General features: G+C 51.9%; 1 protein-coding gene across 2 annotated transcripts in view; it reads right to left on the bottom strand.

Moving 5' to 3' along the window:
- The window catches only part of ABTB3 (ankyrin repeat and BTB domain containing 3), a 300,970-nt gene extending 286,806 nt beyond the window's left edge, over positions 1-14,164 (bottom strand). For both annotated transcript variants that reach the window (XM_036093514.2, XM_036093515.2), the window contains exon 1: positions 12,517-14,164. In XM_036093514.2, coding sequence (XP_035949407.1) covers positions 12,517-13,651 — 1,135 coding nt within the window. In that variant the 5' untranslated portion in view covers positions 13,652-14,164. The remainder of the gene's footprint in view (positions 1-12,516) is intronic.
- Positions 14,165-14,417: the final 253 nt, after the last annotated feature.

Here is a 14,417-nt window from a genome sequence, read left to right as displayed (position 1 = left end):
CATCCCTGGCCTTTGGTTTCCCCACATATCACAACAACTGGACATTCTGTAAGGAATGGGGGGGGACAGGGAGGGGAGAGAGACCCTTCATGATCAAGAGGAGGCTTTCTTTTTTCTTTCTTAACAAACATGGGCTGGAATGTGAGGTTGCTAAGTGCACCTTCATAACTGCTTCTAGTCCCCTGCTGACAAATGCCTTTCAGGTTCAGGCCCACATCACAGGAATGGCTGCAGCAGCTAGCTTATTTCTGCCTCACCCACCATACTATGAATTGTGGCGCTGCTCATGATTGCTCTTTTTGCACAGGCCACTGGGAAGCTCGAGAGCAGCAAATCCTGGTTCTCAGGCCTTCAGATTCCAGGACTTGACCAGTGGCCCCCAGTTCCCAGGCTTTAGGATTTAGACCGAATGATACCACCTGCTTTCCTGGTTCTCCATCTTACAGATGGCAAATTGTGGGCTAAGAATCCAGAAGGTGATCTGGCCTTCCACAGCCGTGTGTGCTGATTCCTACAACAAATCTCCTCATATATCATCTCCATATACCCTACTGGTTCTGTTTCTCTGGAAAACCCTAATACAGTGGTAAACACTCAATAAATACTGCCTTTTACCACTAGTAAGTGCTGGGCTTTACAGTTTTCCACAGGGGTGCCTCGTTTGACACTTGTGACTCCATGAATACCAGAACCCGGTACCATCGTCATCATTTCCCATTCCTATGAGAAACAGGTTCAGAGAGGTCAGGGGCCTGTCTGAGGTCCCACAGCACGAGTACACCCTGCTAGGCCGGAGCTGGAGCCCTCCTCCTTGCTAGAGGGTTCGGGCACCTTCCTGCACCCCCTCCTCGTCTACGGCCCCTCCACCCCCACAGGCTCCCAGCTGCCCCCAGCGAGCGGTTCCACATGCTGAGACCACCCGAGGCTGTGAAGCCTCCCGCTTGCTCCTGGTCTGTTCTCTCCTCCACAGCTCTCACACCGAGACAGAGGGAAACTTGGAGCAGCAGGAGGGTCCGCAACGGCAGCAGGACCAGGTGGGAAGGAGTGGAGGAAGGTTGAGAGGGGGAAGGAAGCAGGGGGTGGCCGCGTGTGGCTGGTGGTGGTGCCTCGGTGGTTGGAAGCAGAAGCAGCATCTGGCCCTGAGAATGGCAGCTGCGGAATGGGGGGGGGGCAGGTTTCCCAAGAGACAGGGGCACACGCAGAATTCAGAACAGAGAGAGAGGTGAGAGTCCCGGCTCTGTTCCCTTCCCGCCCTGATGACACGGCTCCAGTGTGGGAAGGAGAATGGGGAATCTTAACCCCCAATCCCACCCCGGGGCCCCTGAATGTCTTGTGTCCGTCCTGGTGCTGGCCACAGCCAGCGCTAGGGGCACCCAAGAGGGGCAGCTGGGCCTCCCCAGACTGCGCCCCACCACCCGAGGTGGCTTTGTCCTATGGCGCCATGAACCTCTCCTAAGGACCTCCTGCCACGGGCACAGTTTTACATTCGGGGGATTATTTGTGAATCAACTAAACACATCTCAGGCCTGCAAGCTTCATGAGAGCAGGACTCATGTCCGGTGGTGCCCAGAGCGGTGAGTCCAGGACCCTCAACGTCAGCAAAGATAAGGCTGCAAGGGGCGGAGGCAGGAGGACAGAGGAAAGGAAAAGCTGGATCTGCTCCCCAGTACTTGAAATTCTCTGGGGCCATCGAGAGAGAGAAGGTGATCTGTGTCTGCCTGCTCTCATGCACAGACATCCTGACTTATGGGTGGTGCTGTGCACTGGGATCAGGACGAAACAATGACAAATGCCACCCAAAATCCCCAGTGAAATCCAAGCAGCCTCTCTGATTTGCTTTCGGATGCTAATGCACTGGGGAACTGCTAATATGATTCCGCACTGAACACACCTGATCTTTGCAGTAATTGCTTTCACTGGCGCAGCCACGAGCTAATGGGGACCTCCCCCACGCTCCCGCACTAGCATTTCTTTGACTGTGATCTGTACAGTGAAAACCAGAGATGTTACGGCCTGGTTGTAAATTCATCTCCAAAACTGCTGTTGACAAAAGGGCCTCTCAGCCCTCGCTGCCCCCAAGGAGTGATCTGGTTTGGAAGAGACAATGCATCACGGCAGACAAGAGATGGGCTAAGAATCCAGAAACCTAGGGACGCCTGGGTGGCTCAGTCAGTTAAGTGGCTGCCTTCGGCCCGGGTCATGATCCCAGGGTCCTGGGATCGAGTCCCGCATCGGATTCCTTGCTCAGCAGGGAGCCTATTCTCCCTCTCTCTCCCTCTGCTTGTGCTCTCTCTGTCAAATAAATAAAATCTTTAAAAAAAAAAAAAAAAGAATCCAGAAACCTAGGTACTGGTTCCTGCTCTGCCATGTGACCCTGTGACATTGAGCAAGAAGTGTCTCACTCTGAGCCTCAGTTTCCCCACCTGTAAAGGTGTGAGAGTTGAACCAAGTGCTCCCCATGGATGGGGCACTGCACGTGTGGGAGGAAGGGAGAATTGAAGTCCCTTAGACTTGAGCTCAAATCGCCACTCTACCATTTATTGCTCAGGGACTCTGGGCAAGTTGCAAAATGTCTCATAGCCTCAGATTCTTCTTGTGTAGTGTTGGGGTGATAACAATACCTAACTGGCCTTCTGACATTCATCCTTCCCTTCCTTCCTATCTGTTCTTGGTACTGCAGCCTGCATGAGCTTCTTGGAACACAAATCTGATCCTAGCATTTCCCTCCTTAAAAACCTTTCAAAGCCTTTCCAGTGTCCTCGGGAAAAGATAGACTCCTTACTCTGGCAGATGGCTCGGTCCTACCTCTACCCAGCTCCCCTCACTTTGTTCTACCAATCCAGCCACACTGGCTGTTCTCCTTCTCACCAGGCTCCCTTCTGCCACAGGCCCTTTGCACATTCTGTTTGCCTTCACGGAGTACTCTGCTACCTTTTCAACCAAATGGGCCACTCTTCGACTTCACTCAAGCCTCACTTCCTGGTCGAAGCCTTCTCTTACTCCTAACTGCATCAAGAGCCTCAGAAAAGGCTCTTCCAGCCCTGTGTATCTCTCCTTTGTAGCAACCATCACAGTTGTAAACTTACATCTACATGATTATTTGATGAAAAACCTAAGTTCACTATAGGCCCGCAAGCTCCACGAAGGCAGGGACTGTGTTGCTTAACATCTAACACCATGCCTGCAGTAAAAGTTGCAATGAATGTAATAAAATTCACTTATTAAGCAACATTTATCAAGCAATTTCTACATGCCAGACACTTCCCTATAGCTCTAAGAATTAGGTTGTATTATTACTTTCACTTAACAAAGGGGAAGACTGAGTCACAGAGAGGTTAGGTAACTTGCCCAATATCACACAGCTAGTAAGTGGCCAAAGCCTGAAGTCTGGTTCCTGGGAGACTATTTGGAGCCTTTCACTCCATATGAAGTAGGGTTCAGATCTTTGGCACTTCTTAAACATTTGATAATAATAATAATACTTGCCAGCAGACATTAAGTATTTACAGTATGTCCAATACTACACACTCCAGGGATTTTTACACGAATCAACTCATCCTCCTAAGGACCCCATGAGGAAGTACAACCATTACCCTCACTTAACAGATAAGGAAACTGAGTCTCAGAAGGTTCGTTGGCTTTCCCAAGGTCATCAGAGTTGACACCTGGGTCCACCAACTCTGAAGTCTGGGAAAACACCAGCTCTGGGATTCTCGGGAGGACTGGGACAAATTCTCCACCGTGCCGCAGATTTCTGTATTCAGTTCTAAGTGAGAAGGCTACGCACCTTCTGGCACTGAGCCTGCCCAGCTAGGCAAAGTATGGACAGAGCCGTCCCTCGGAGACCACAAAGCCAGCCACTGCCCCGGGGCCTCGGCTAAGGAGGCTACACGGTGACCTCACAGGGCAGCCAGGACGGGGAAAGCCAGCAGGAGCTAAGAAAAGAGCTGTGACCACATGTTACACAAAGGACGATCCTCAACCAGGAGAACCGCACCCAGGCAAGCTGAGCGCCTCACTCCACACACCCCTCAGGCTGCACTGGAGTCCTTCTGGGATCCCCTCCGAAGCTCATCTGAGCCAGAGTTCACCATGGTGCTGTAGCCCTTCAGAGCACAGGTTCTGAAGCCCAAACTCCAATTCTACCCCTTAGTATCTATGGCAACTCAATCAGCCGCTAAACCTGTCTGAGCCTCGGTTTCCTCCCCCGTAAAATGGGAATAAGAAACACCCACTTCACAGGAACAGTGTGAAGACTGAATCAAGTATTACATATGGAAGGCTTACGAGTACAGTACCTGGCCCAGCAAGTGTCAGCCCCTCAGCAGGTAAAATGCAGGGGATGGCAGAGGCGAAAAGACAGGTGCATAATACAATTTGCCTGGGGCACCCACTCTTTGGGATTCATATTTTACCCATGCCTGAGAGCTTCATACTGATTCACTATGAATCCATATAGCACCCCACTTCCAGAACAGGATGACAATGACAATGATAATACACATAAAGGATGATAGGTATTAAGTATGCACTTAACATGAGACACTGGGAAAAACACTTTGTATACACTATATTATTTCCTTTATATTATTTTAATCTTCACAAATATCCTACAAGGGGGTCCAGAGCCAGACTGCCCAACCACTTGTTAGCTGTGTCACCTTACTCAAATTCTTTAAACTTTCTGTTCCTCCACTTTCTAATCTAGAATTACAGTTGGGAGGGGCTGCCCTTGTAGAGACCATAATTCCCAGCCCCCTGTTTCTAGCTGAGGCCATGTGACTTGAGTTCCAGTCACTGGACCGTGGAAAGAGCTGATATACTCACATCTAGACTGTCCTCTAAAAACTTCCTACACAGTCTTCCACACTCCTGTTGTCGCCCAGCAGGGAAGTTCCCCAGAGTTGAGTGTTCCAGATGGCAGAACCTCCATCAAGGTCCGCGGAACAAAGCGCCTCCCTGCCCTGCCACCAATCAGAAGACCACTTTTATTGTGTTTGGCCACTAAGATCTTAGGGTTTATCTGATGCAACAGCCAGTATCACCCTAACCACCGAAGAAATTGGTACCAGAAGTGGGGTGCTTACCTACGTGGCCCTGGCTTAGAAGTCAGAGAGTAGAGCCTGGGAAAAGCAGTAACATGTTTGGTTGGACTGTCGCCTCGGATAACTTAGAGGACCAAATTGGGCTAACTGAGCCTGTAGCCTCTAGAGAAAGAGGTTTGGAAAAAAAAAAAAATAACAGGAATAACAGAGCTTGTGGGAACTATAGCCAGTTTGCAAGTGAAATTGGGAAAGAATTGTGGAGAACTGAAAAGGACAACTATTTCTAGACCCCAAACATAAAAGTCAAGATTGAGAAGACTTTTAAGTGAAAGAAATGATCAGATTAAGGGTAGAAGCTTCCCGCCTAAGCCTGATGGCCCCAAGGTAGCTATCATTATTAAATAGAGGTAAGGAAAGGTCTCCAGTTAAGAAAGTGAAGAAATCATCCAGGCTTGATAATTAGCTCTAGGAAAGGACAATGGGAGTGGCTATTGGCACACTAGATGTCGTAGATGAAAATCCTACTACGTTGTCAAGAGAGCAAAATCTGTAAGCCTGCATTTTAAAAGTCTTTTACTGTTCCGGCATCAACACAATCCTGGGGCCCCTCTGAGTTCAAGGGCAGGAACTAGGTTACAAAAGATTTAGAGCCTCCAGGTTGGGCATATTCCTCAAGAACCACTTCAGGAGTGGCCAATAAGAAAAATGGACAAAGACAATCCTCCCACAAGGCAAAGCCAGGAGCTTGGAGAACAATAAACCAGGAAATTGTTCAAGCAAGGAACGTCACCTGTTTCCAGGGCACACAGCCACACAGTGCCTGCCTGCCCAGGTTTCCTAACGACTAAGGGTCAGCACCTTGTGTATGTCTTCCACGACTGTGCTTTTCCCCAATGGGAGTTTTCCTGTGGCTATCCTGCCCTGCTCCGAGATGGCACATGGACGCAGAGTGGCAGATAACATTTCTCTGTTGGCTCAGGGCTCCCGGGACCACGAAAAGCCGCACATAATCCAATGGATAAGACTGAGCTTCACCCCGAGCTCCTGAACTTTCCCCTGGAAGCAGCTGATTGCATAGAAAGTTAGTTTCCTCCCTTGGGTAAGGGGGAACATGTTTTGTGTGAGAGACGAAGGACACATAGATATTTGGTGGCCAGGGAGCCCACGACACATCTGGCCAAGGATATTATGGGCACAAGTGATGGAGATCCATCCCTTCCAGGCTTTCCTAAGATCCTCTACTCTCTCCTTCTTCCTCTACCTATTGGCTGGATGACTGTCCTGAAGGCCACATACTGATGATAAAGAAAGCCAAATCCAATAGTCTTGGTACCTAAATGACCCTCTTGCTGCCCCCCACCTCACCCCTCTCCCAATCACACTTTAGTGAGTAAGAAACAACCTTCTATTATGTTCAAATCCTAAGATTTGGGGGTTGGCTTTTAAAACAGCTAATGTAATTGTAATGATTATAATACGGAGAAACAATGCCCGGTGTATAATAAGCACTATACAAGTGTAGCTATTATTATAATACCCATTTTACAGATAGGAAAACTGTAAGTTGTGGGTGTGTCTGACTTCAAAGTCAATGACTTTTTTATATTTACCTTTCAGTAGATGATAATCAGACCTATTTCATAGGTGAGTTCGGCTCAAGGTCACAAATAATAATAGGTCCAGAATTAGAGGCCTTCCCCCCTATTTGAAAGCAATCAGCATGCCACACCTGACCTCAGGTCTCTAGATTGATCCCTCATTGTTTTTTTGTTTTTTTTTTTAAAGATTTTATTTATTTATTTGACAGAGAGAGACATAGCGAGAGAGGGAACACAAGCAGGGGGAGTAGGAGAGGGAGAAGGAGGCTTCCCGCCGAGCAGGGAGCCCGATGTGGGGCTCGATCCCCGGACCCTGGGATCATGACCTGAGCCGAAGGCAGCCACTTAACCGACTGAGCCACCCAGATGCCCCGATCCCTCATTGTTTTATTTTGCTGTTATTTTTCTTTTCTGTTCCATGAAACATCCTACTTGCAAATGCCCCAGCACTGAACTGGCAAGTCTGCATAGAAAACCAAATAACCCTCCACTGACCCAAATTCCAAGTTTTAATTTACATGCAGCCAGTTAATTAAAAACGTGCTCTCTGAGCACTGACACTGCCGTGGCTGACTCCTGAGATAGTTTTCCTATTCTTCTTCCCTATTCTTCTTCTGTGACATTTTTGTCCAGCCCAGCAACACCACACTGTGGAACAGCAGGGCCAGCTAGGGGACCGGAAAACTACTGAGTAAGCATTTAGTGCAGATCAGCATCTAAGGAGGCAACAGTGAAGCAGAAGACCTGAAAACCGTCCTACCCACCAAGCCAGTGCTGCCACGGGCTAGGGCTCAGGTTAATTAATGTTTACAAAGTGATTTGGGATCCCTGAATGAGACTATTCAAAATCACCAGCCTGAATAATCAGTGCTTTAAGGAAGGCATTATAATTGAGTGCCTACTATGTGACAGGTGTTTTCACATACTTGATCTGATTTAATCGATTCTCTAATCACGTATGGGGGTAGATTTGGATTTTCTTCCCTTTTTTATGCCTTTTGTTTTGTTTTGGCAATCCTCACTGCACAGATGAGAAAACCAAATTCAGCAAAATTAAGTCACTTGCTGGAAAGCAGCGGAGCTGAAATATGAGGCTGAATCTTTTCCAGTGTAAAGTCCTTATCCCTTTCATCACACCACACTGCCTCTTCCAGTCTTCCCTTCACACTCTTTCTGCATTTAAAACTGAATTTCATTCAAGGATGCCTATGGCTTTGTTTTTAATGTCTTTTTTTTACTGCGGTACATTTTAAAATACAGTGAAATGCACACATCTTAAGTTTACAATGCAATCAATGCATTTTGAAAAATGCATGTACCTCCGAACCCTATCACCCTGGAAAGTTCCCTAGTGCTCCTTCACTAAGGATGCCTTTAATAAAAAATACAGCAAATAAAATGAGCTACTTTCCTTTGACCCAAGCAATCTTTTTGTGACCTTGGCAGTGAGGGCTGAGCCCATGGAGTCAATCCCTGAGATGAGCCCCCTGAATTATTTGACTTTGGGAATATCGGGAAGAGGGATCCATCCAAGTAAAATTCTGTATCCTTGTGGCTCCATCCATACTGAACACATGGAGATGAGTTAATCTGGATGAGACAGAGATGTGAGATACCATTATGCCTGGATTATCACAACTACCACCACCATCTTGGCCCCCATCGTGTGTCAGGCAGCAGACTATAACAACCTTATACACATAATCTCACTTAATCCTAATTATTACCTCTATTTTATAGCTGAAGAAACTGGGCTCAGAGAAGTTAGGTAACATGCCCAAGAACACACAGCTATAACAGGACAGCCTTGAAATTCAAATCCAGGAGGTCTGATTTCAGAGGCCTTTACAGAGGTTGATGACAGATGTTGGTGGGTGAATTTTAAATCCCAAAGATTTAATGGGCCACTTATATTCCTTCAACAAACAGTACCCGGCATCTGCTAGGTGCTAGGTGCTGTGCTGAGTGATATGAAAGGAGAGACAAAGATGAATAGGACATAAGCTTGCACTGGAGGGGCCACAGTGTGATGGGGAGTCACTTAAAGCAAGGTCAGGGTCGGGATTCCCAAGGGAGGGGGAAAGGGCTGTGTATGGCACAGGTATGGGGGGTGGGGAAGGGGCTGGATCAAGGAAGGCCTCACAGAGGTGTTGGAAAGATCATTCTGGACCAAGTCTCCAGGGATGAGAACTGGCCAGCTCTGAAGCCATTGAGGTAAAATGACTCACACACACAAACGGCTTGCTGAAGCGCTTCTGCCTGCCCCTTATGTAGCTTTCGCAAAATCAATCAAGCCAAATTTTAAAACCCCACAGAAACCCAACATCCACTGGGGTCTCTTAGCTCTTATCCCAGCTCTTCAAAACAGCTCAAAATCAACATAAGAAAAAAGCCCTCTGAAGAGTAAAACAGTCCCCTGCCCCCTGCAAAGTACATGCCCTAAACCCAGTCCTACTATTTTTGAGAGCCACCAAGCCCTTGCTTACAGCTGGTTATCTTCTGTTTTCTGAACTGAGTCCCGCGTGATTAGTTTCCTAATTCCTTGGGCGTGGCATCTAGCAGCAGCAAATTTAGAAGGGTGGACAGGTGTAGAGATGGCAGTAAGAAGGGCGCGATCAAGGTAGAAGGATTTGAAAAGATGATTCAAGAAACTCAAAACTCAATAGCTTCTTTCGGGACATCACTGTATGATAGTACACAACAGCTTGAGCAACTGAACAGGCATCTAGTAAGCTCCAGCTGTGTACCAGGCTCTCTCTCAGACTTGGGCAGAGGTTATAAAAATGTAAAATCTAGTACAGCCCAGTGCAGTTCGAAAGGAACAGAAAGTGTATGAACTGGGACAGAAGGTCAGGCTGTAAAGGGTCTCTGTTCAACTGGGTAGGTAATGAAGGGCAAGCTGATGGCCTAAAGGCAGGGAATTCATCTGCCAATAAAGAGCAAAACACTTAAGTTCCCTGTGCCTCAGTTCCTCCTCTGTATAATGGGGATAATAGTAGTAGCTTTCCAAGGGAATGCTGAAGATCAAATGGGTCAACATACAGAGTAGTGGTGGAGGCATGTTGGAGGTTATTACCTCTGGATCACAGTACCTGCTGGGTCCTTAAATTTACTAACTGCTCAATAAATATCGATGAATAAACGAGTTCACAAATGGGTGAGACTGCTGAGTTAAAGGGAAAAAAAAATCGATCACGTAAGGCACGGACTCCTTAATAAGGCTTGCAGATCAGAAAGACTGCCATGCAAAATAGTTTAGCAGGTTTGATGTTTAATATATGTTTCAGATACCTAAGAAATTAATTGCTCATTCCTTACTCTTCGCATAAATGACCTGCCATTTTAAACAAGCTCAAGGGGGGGCGCCTGGGTGGCTCAGTCGTTAAGCGTCTGCCTTCGGCTCAGGTCATGATCCCAGGGTCCTGGGATCGAGTCCCACATCGGGCTCCCTGCTCCGCGGGAAGCCTGCTTCTCCCTCTCCCACTCCCCCTGCTTGTGTTCCCTCTCTCGCTGTGTTTCTCTCTGTCAAATAAATAAATAAAAAATCTTTAAAAAAAAAAAAAAAAAAAAAAAAAATAAACAAGCTCAAGGGAAGGAGATAGAGAGATCACAATGAAATGACAGCATCTCTCATACTAAGAGATGGCCGAAGGGCCCTGAAACCGAGGAGTTAAAGCTCTATGGTGTGGGAACCGTTAGGATGGCAGCAAACCCCAACCGCCACACATTCACCCTGCCCAAAACCAACTCTGTGGTCTCTCCTTCCTTAAATTATACTTACTCCGAAAAGGATAAACACAAAAACTGTCTTTAAAAGATGTTAAGGATCATAAAAGTAAAACCAATTTTAAAAAACCTGGAGGCTACTAATAGAGTTATAGGAGGCCCTTGATTTACAGATGAGGAGACTGAGGCCCAAGAAGGAGAGTCAACCAAAGACATAAATTCAAGAGAATGGCAAAGAAACAGGTGGAGCAGGATGCCCAGATTCCCACACCGGTGCCCTCTACGGGGAATGCTCCTTCCTTGGAAGGAAACACCGTGAGAGCTTAGTAAAAGCAGGGTCCAGTCCCAGCAGGGGGATAAGGGTTTGGGGGCCAGTAAGAAGTAAAGGACGGTTGTAACAGGAGAGGTAAGAACAGGGGAGGTGGGGCGCACCTGGTGGGAAGAAAATTAAGCCCTCCTATGCTTTTTGTGGGGGTAGGGCTCCGAACAGAGAGCAATCCAGCCCAAAGCTCCTGGGTTTTTCAGGTGAATCCTCCCCCTTCTGAAGAAGCTCATATAAAGACCAATGCTTTCTCCTAGACGTTTCCACCTCGGTCAGGATTTCACGTGTGTTTGAGGCTCTGCGCCCTCGACTGGCTGCAGAGGGGGAAGGTCTCTGGCAAAGAGATCCTCAAGAGTCTCCAGAGCAACGCGGAAGTCGCGATCCCGCCCCTCCCCCACCACCACGCCCACTTTGCTCCTTCCTTCTCCTCCCCCAACGATGATCAAAACCAGGTGAAAGGGAGAGCGGGAGGGTCAGTTTCCCGAGAGCTTTTGCTGGAGCCTCGCGCGCCTGCTCTCTCCTGCGCACACTCACAGGCACACTTAACATACACACGCACAGGCTCACAGTCTCTCATAAACAGGCACACACTCACGTGCACACACTTGGCACCCCCAGAGGCCCGGCCGCGCCCGCTGCATCTCTCTTTCAGCCCCCGGGAAACCGACAGGCAGCAACATGAATGAAATCTACCCAGAAAGACTGCATTTCAGCTCCAACCACGCAATCTCCGGCCAAACCGCCGAATATGTAGCAAAGTTTTATTTCGCTTTTAGAGTCTCCAGTTACGCTTCTACCATTTCCTGTGGAAAACTGAAGCTTTGAAGTGTCTAGCTCGGGCTTTCGTAGACAGGCAGGACCGCCAGCTCGAGCTCTCAAAAACAAGAGCCCCCGGCCCCACCCCCTCCGCCGCCAGAACTGCAGGTTCAAACCCACCCAGCTCCCGCCTCCGAAACAGGGGGGTGTGGGAGGGGATGACAGAACCTGCTGGAAGCTACGCCCTAAACTGACAGCCCCCTCCAGAACCCCGCCCCACTCCCATCTTGCCCGGGTCCCTAGTGGCGCTCCTTAAGCAGAGTGGTGACAGCTGCAGCTCCCTCCCACCGGGAACCGAGAGGCAAGAGCTGGGAGGTCGGAAATGGGGGGAAGGGGTGTCCATAGCGCAGCACCCACCAGCTGTGCGCTCTGGCCTTCAAAAACTGCCCCGGGAAAACTTGGGACCTGTAAGTCTTCCGGCTCCACCCTCTCACCACACACACCTCTCCCCCACTGAGCCAAGCGAGCTCTCAAACGTTCTGCCTTGACGGCCGCGGGGCCTCTACTACACCCGCGCCAGGACAGTGTCCGGGGGCGGGCAAGTACCCAAACTGGCGGTGGAGGGAGGAATGCACCTCCTCCGGAATTCCAGGGAGCCGAACTCGTGCGCCAGAGAATTTGGCATCTTCAAGGTCAAAAAACCAAACCAAACCAAACACAGGGCTCTGGCAGAAACACGTACTAGGGGCAAATGGTAAAGCCTGTGTCCGCAAACGGCGATGGGTTCTTCCCACAGTCTGCGGGCGGCCGCCGCCGCCCCGCCCCACACTAGGGGCCGCGCAGTGCGTTCCCGGACTTGGGAACCTGAGGAGCCGCGTGAAGTATACGCGGATTCCGAGCGCGCGAGTGAGCAGGCGAGTTTCGGGCCGCCTCCTACCCCGAGGCCCCCTCGGAGGCTTGGGACAGCGGTGGGTGGCCGGAACGACGCGGCCGGGAGCGCGCGAGGCAAACTATCAACCGGAGTTGGCCAGGTGGGGTGGGAGGCGGCGGCACCAGCGCGGCCACTTACCGCTGGCATTCTTCCCGCAGATGAGGTGCTGGTAGGGCTGCAGGAGCCCCCAGATCTCGGAGTCGTTGTTGACCGTGTGCTCCAGCGTCTCCACGGTGAACCTGGGCGCCTCGTGGAGTGCGTGGTGGTGGTGATGGTGGTGGTTGGCGACGGCGGCCGGTGGGGCTGCGGCGGCGGCGGCGGCCGGCGGGGCGCAACAGCTGCTGCCCCCGCTGGCGCTGCTGGCTGCGCTGCAGGCGCCGCCGCTCGCCGCTCCCCCTCCGGGTGCCTCCCGCTCCTTATCCGCCGCGGGGGCCGTGCCGGGGCCGGAGCCCGGGCCTGGGCCCGAGCTGGAGCCCGGGCCAGGGCCGCTGCAGCTCCGGGGCAGCCCGGAGGCCACGACCCGCGAGTAGATGTCCCGGAAGAGGCTCTCCATGCAGGCTGTCAGGTAGATGGCGGCGTGTTCGTGGATGCGCAGCGCCACGCGGCTGTCCACCATCCAGCGGTACACGCGGCCCACAGAGAAGGTGAGGCCGCAGCGCGCTGACTTGCCGCGGCCCAGGCGGTCGCCGCCGGCACTGCTCATGTTGTAGAGGGACAGCGCGGCCAGCGCGGCCGCCGTGCAGTGCGCCGCCAGGCCCCAGGACAGCACTATCTCCATGGCGCTCTGGATCTCGTACTTGGTGCACTTAGCGAAGCGCAGGCTCAGGCGCTGCGCCTCCTTGGCGATGCGTACCAGCGCCCGGCTCACCAGCGTCGACAGCTTGGCCAGCGCGTCTTTGGGCAGGCCGCCGGGGGCCGCCGGGCCTGCCCGGGGATCCCGCGAGCGCAGCAGCAGCGCCTCCAGCTCCTGGAGGGTCCAGGGGACCTCGTCGAGGTCCGGCAGCAGCCGCGAACAGTGCTGGCCGGCGCAGTCCAGCCCCTCGGAGTCTTCCACCAGGGCAGTGTTGACGGTGTCAAAGCTGTTGTGCCGGCTGTGCATGGAGTCAGCTAGAGGCGGCCAGCAGCTCCCGCCATACGGGGACGCCGGGTGCGAGTCGGAACAGCACAGGGACAAGTTGGAGGAGCGCACCGAGTCCGCCGCGCCACCATAACCCGAGTCCAGCGTCAGATCCTCCAGCGTCCGCACCACAGGCTTCTTACCTCTCCTGGCCATCGCTGCGCCACTTCATGCTGCGGCCGCCGGGGAGCCGAGGTGAAGGAGCAGCGAGAGCACCGGGCGCCGGCGGGCGGGGAGAGCCGAGTCCGCGCTGCCTCGGCTCACTTTTCCACCAGCTGCTTACCACCAAGTGTTACTACTTTCGGCTGCCTCCCCGAGCCGCCGCCGTTAGTAGACGCCGGGCGGACCCCGAAGTCATCTTCCAGAGCCCGGGCCGGAGCTGGGGCGCACTGGGGAGCGAGCCAGGCCGGGAGGGAAGCTCACGCCGGGACTCGCCCCTTTCTTCCAAAATAAAATAAAAAGTGTCCGACCCGCTCCTCCCGGGGCCCTGCTGGGCGCAGAAGACGCCGGCCGCCGGCCTCAGTGTTCGTAGGACGGAAATGGACTCAGATGCCGCCGCAGCAGCTCTGCTGGCAGCTGGCTCCCGGCTCCGGGCTCCCGGCTCCCCGCCCGGGGTTCGCTAGGCGCCCGCCCGGCACTGAAGCGCAGCAGCTACCGCGGCGGCTGCAAACCCGGCCGAACCCCGCAAACCCCAGGCAGCCAGCAGGGCGGGCATATGTAAAGCAGGGCCGGCGGAGAGCCAATGGGATCAGAGAATGCTAATTATCTCGCCTTTTTTTAAAATTCCTCAGCTCCGCGTAGCCCCGCCCCTCACACACGCCCCCGGAGGTGACCAGGGCTGCAGGAAGTGGGGGGCAGCGGCCTGGGGATTGGGGGGGCCGGTGGCAACGTAGAGACGCGGATGTTGTCTCCCTGCTGCTGT

This window comes from Halichoerus grypus, chromosome 6 (genome assembly GCF_964656455.1).
Source record: "Halichoerus grypus chromosome 6, mHalGry1.hap1.1, whole genome shotgun sequence".
Classification (NCBI taxonomy): Eukaryota; Metazoa; Chordata; class Mammalia; order Carnivora; family Phocidae; genus Halichoerus; species Halichoerus grypus.
Note: the sequence above shows the minus strand (reverse complement) of the source record. Positions and strands in the feature narration are given on the sequence as shown.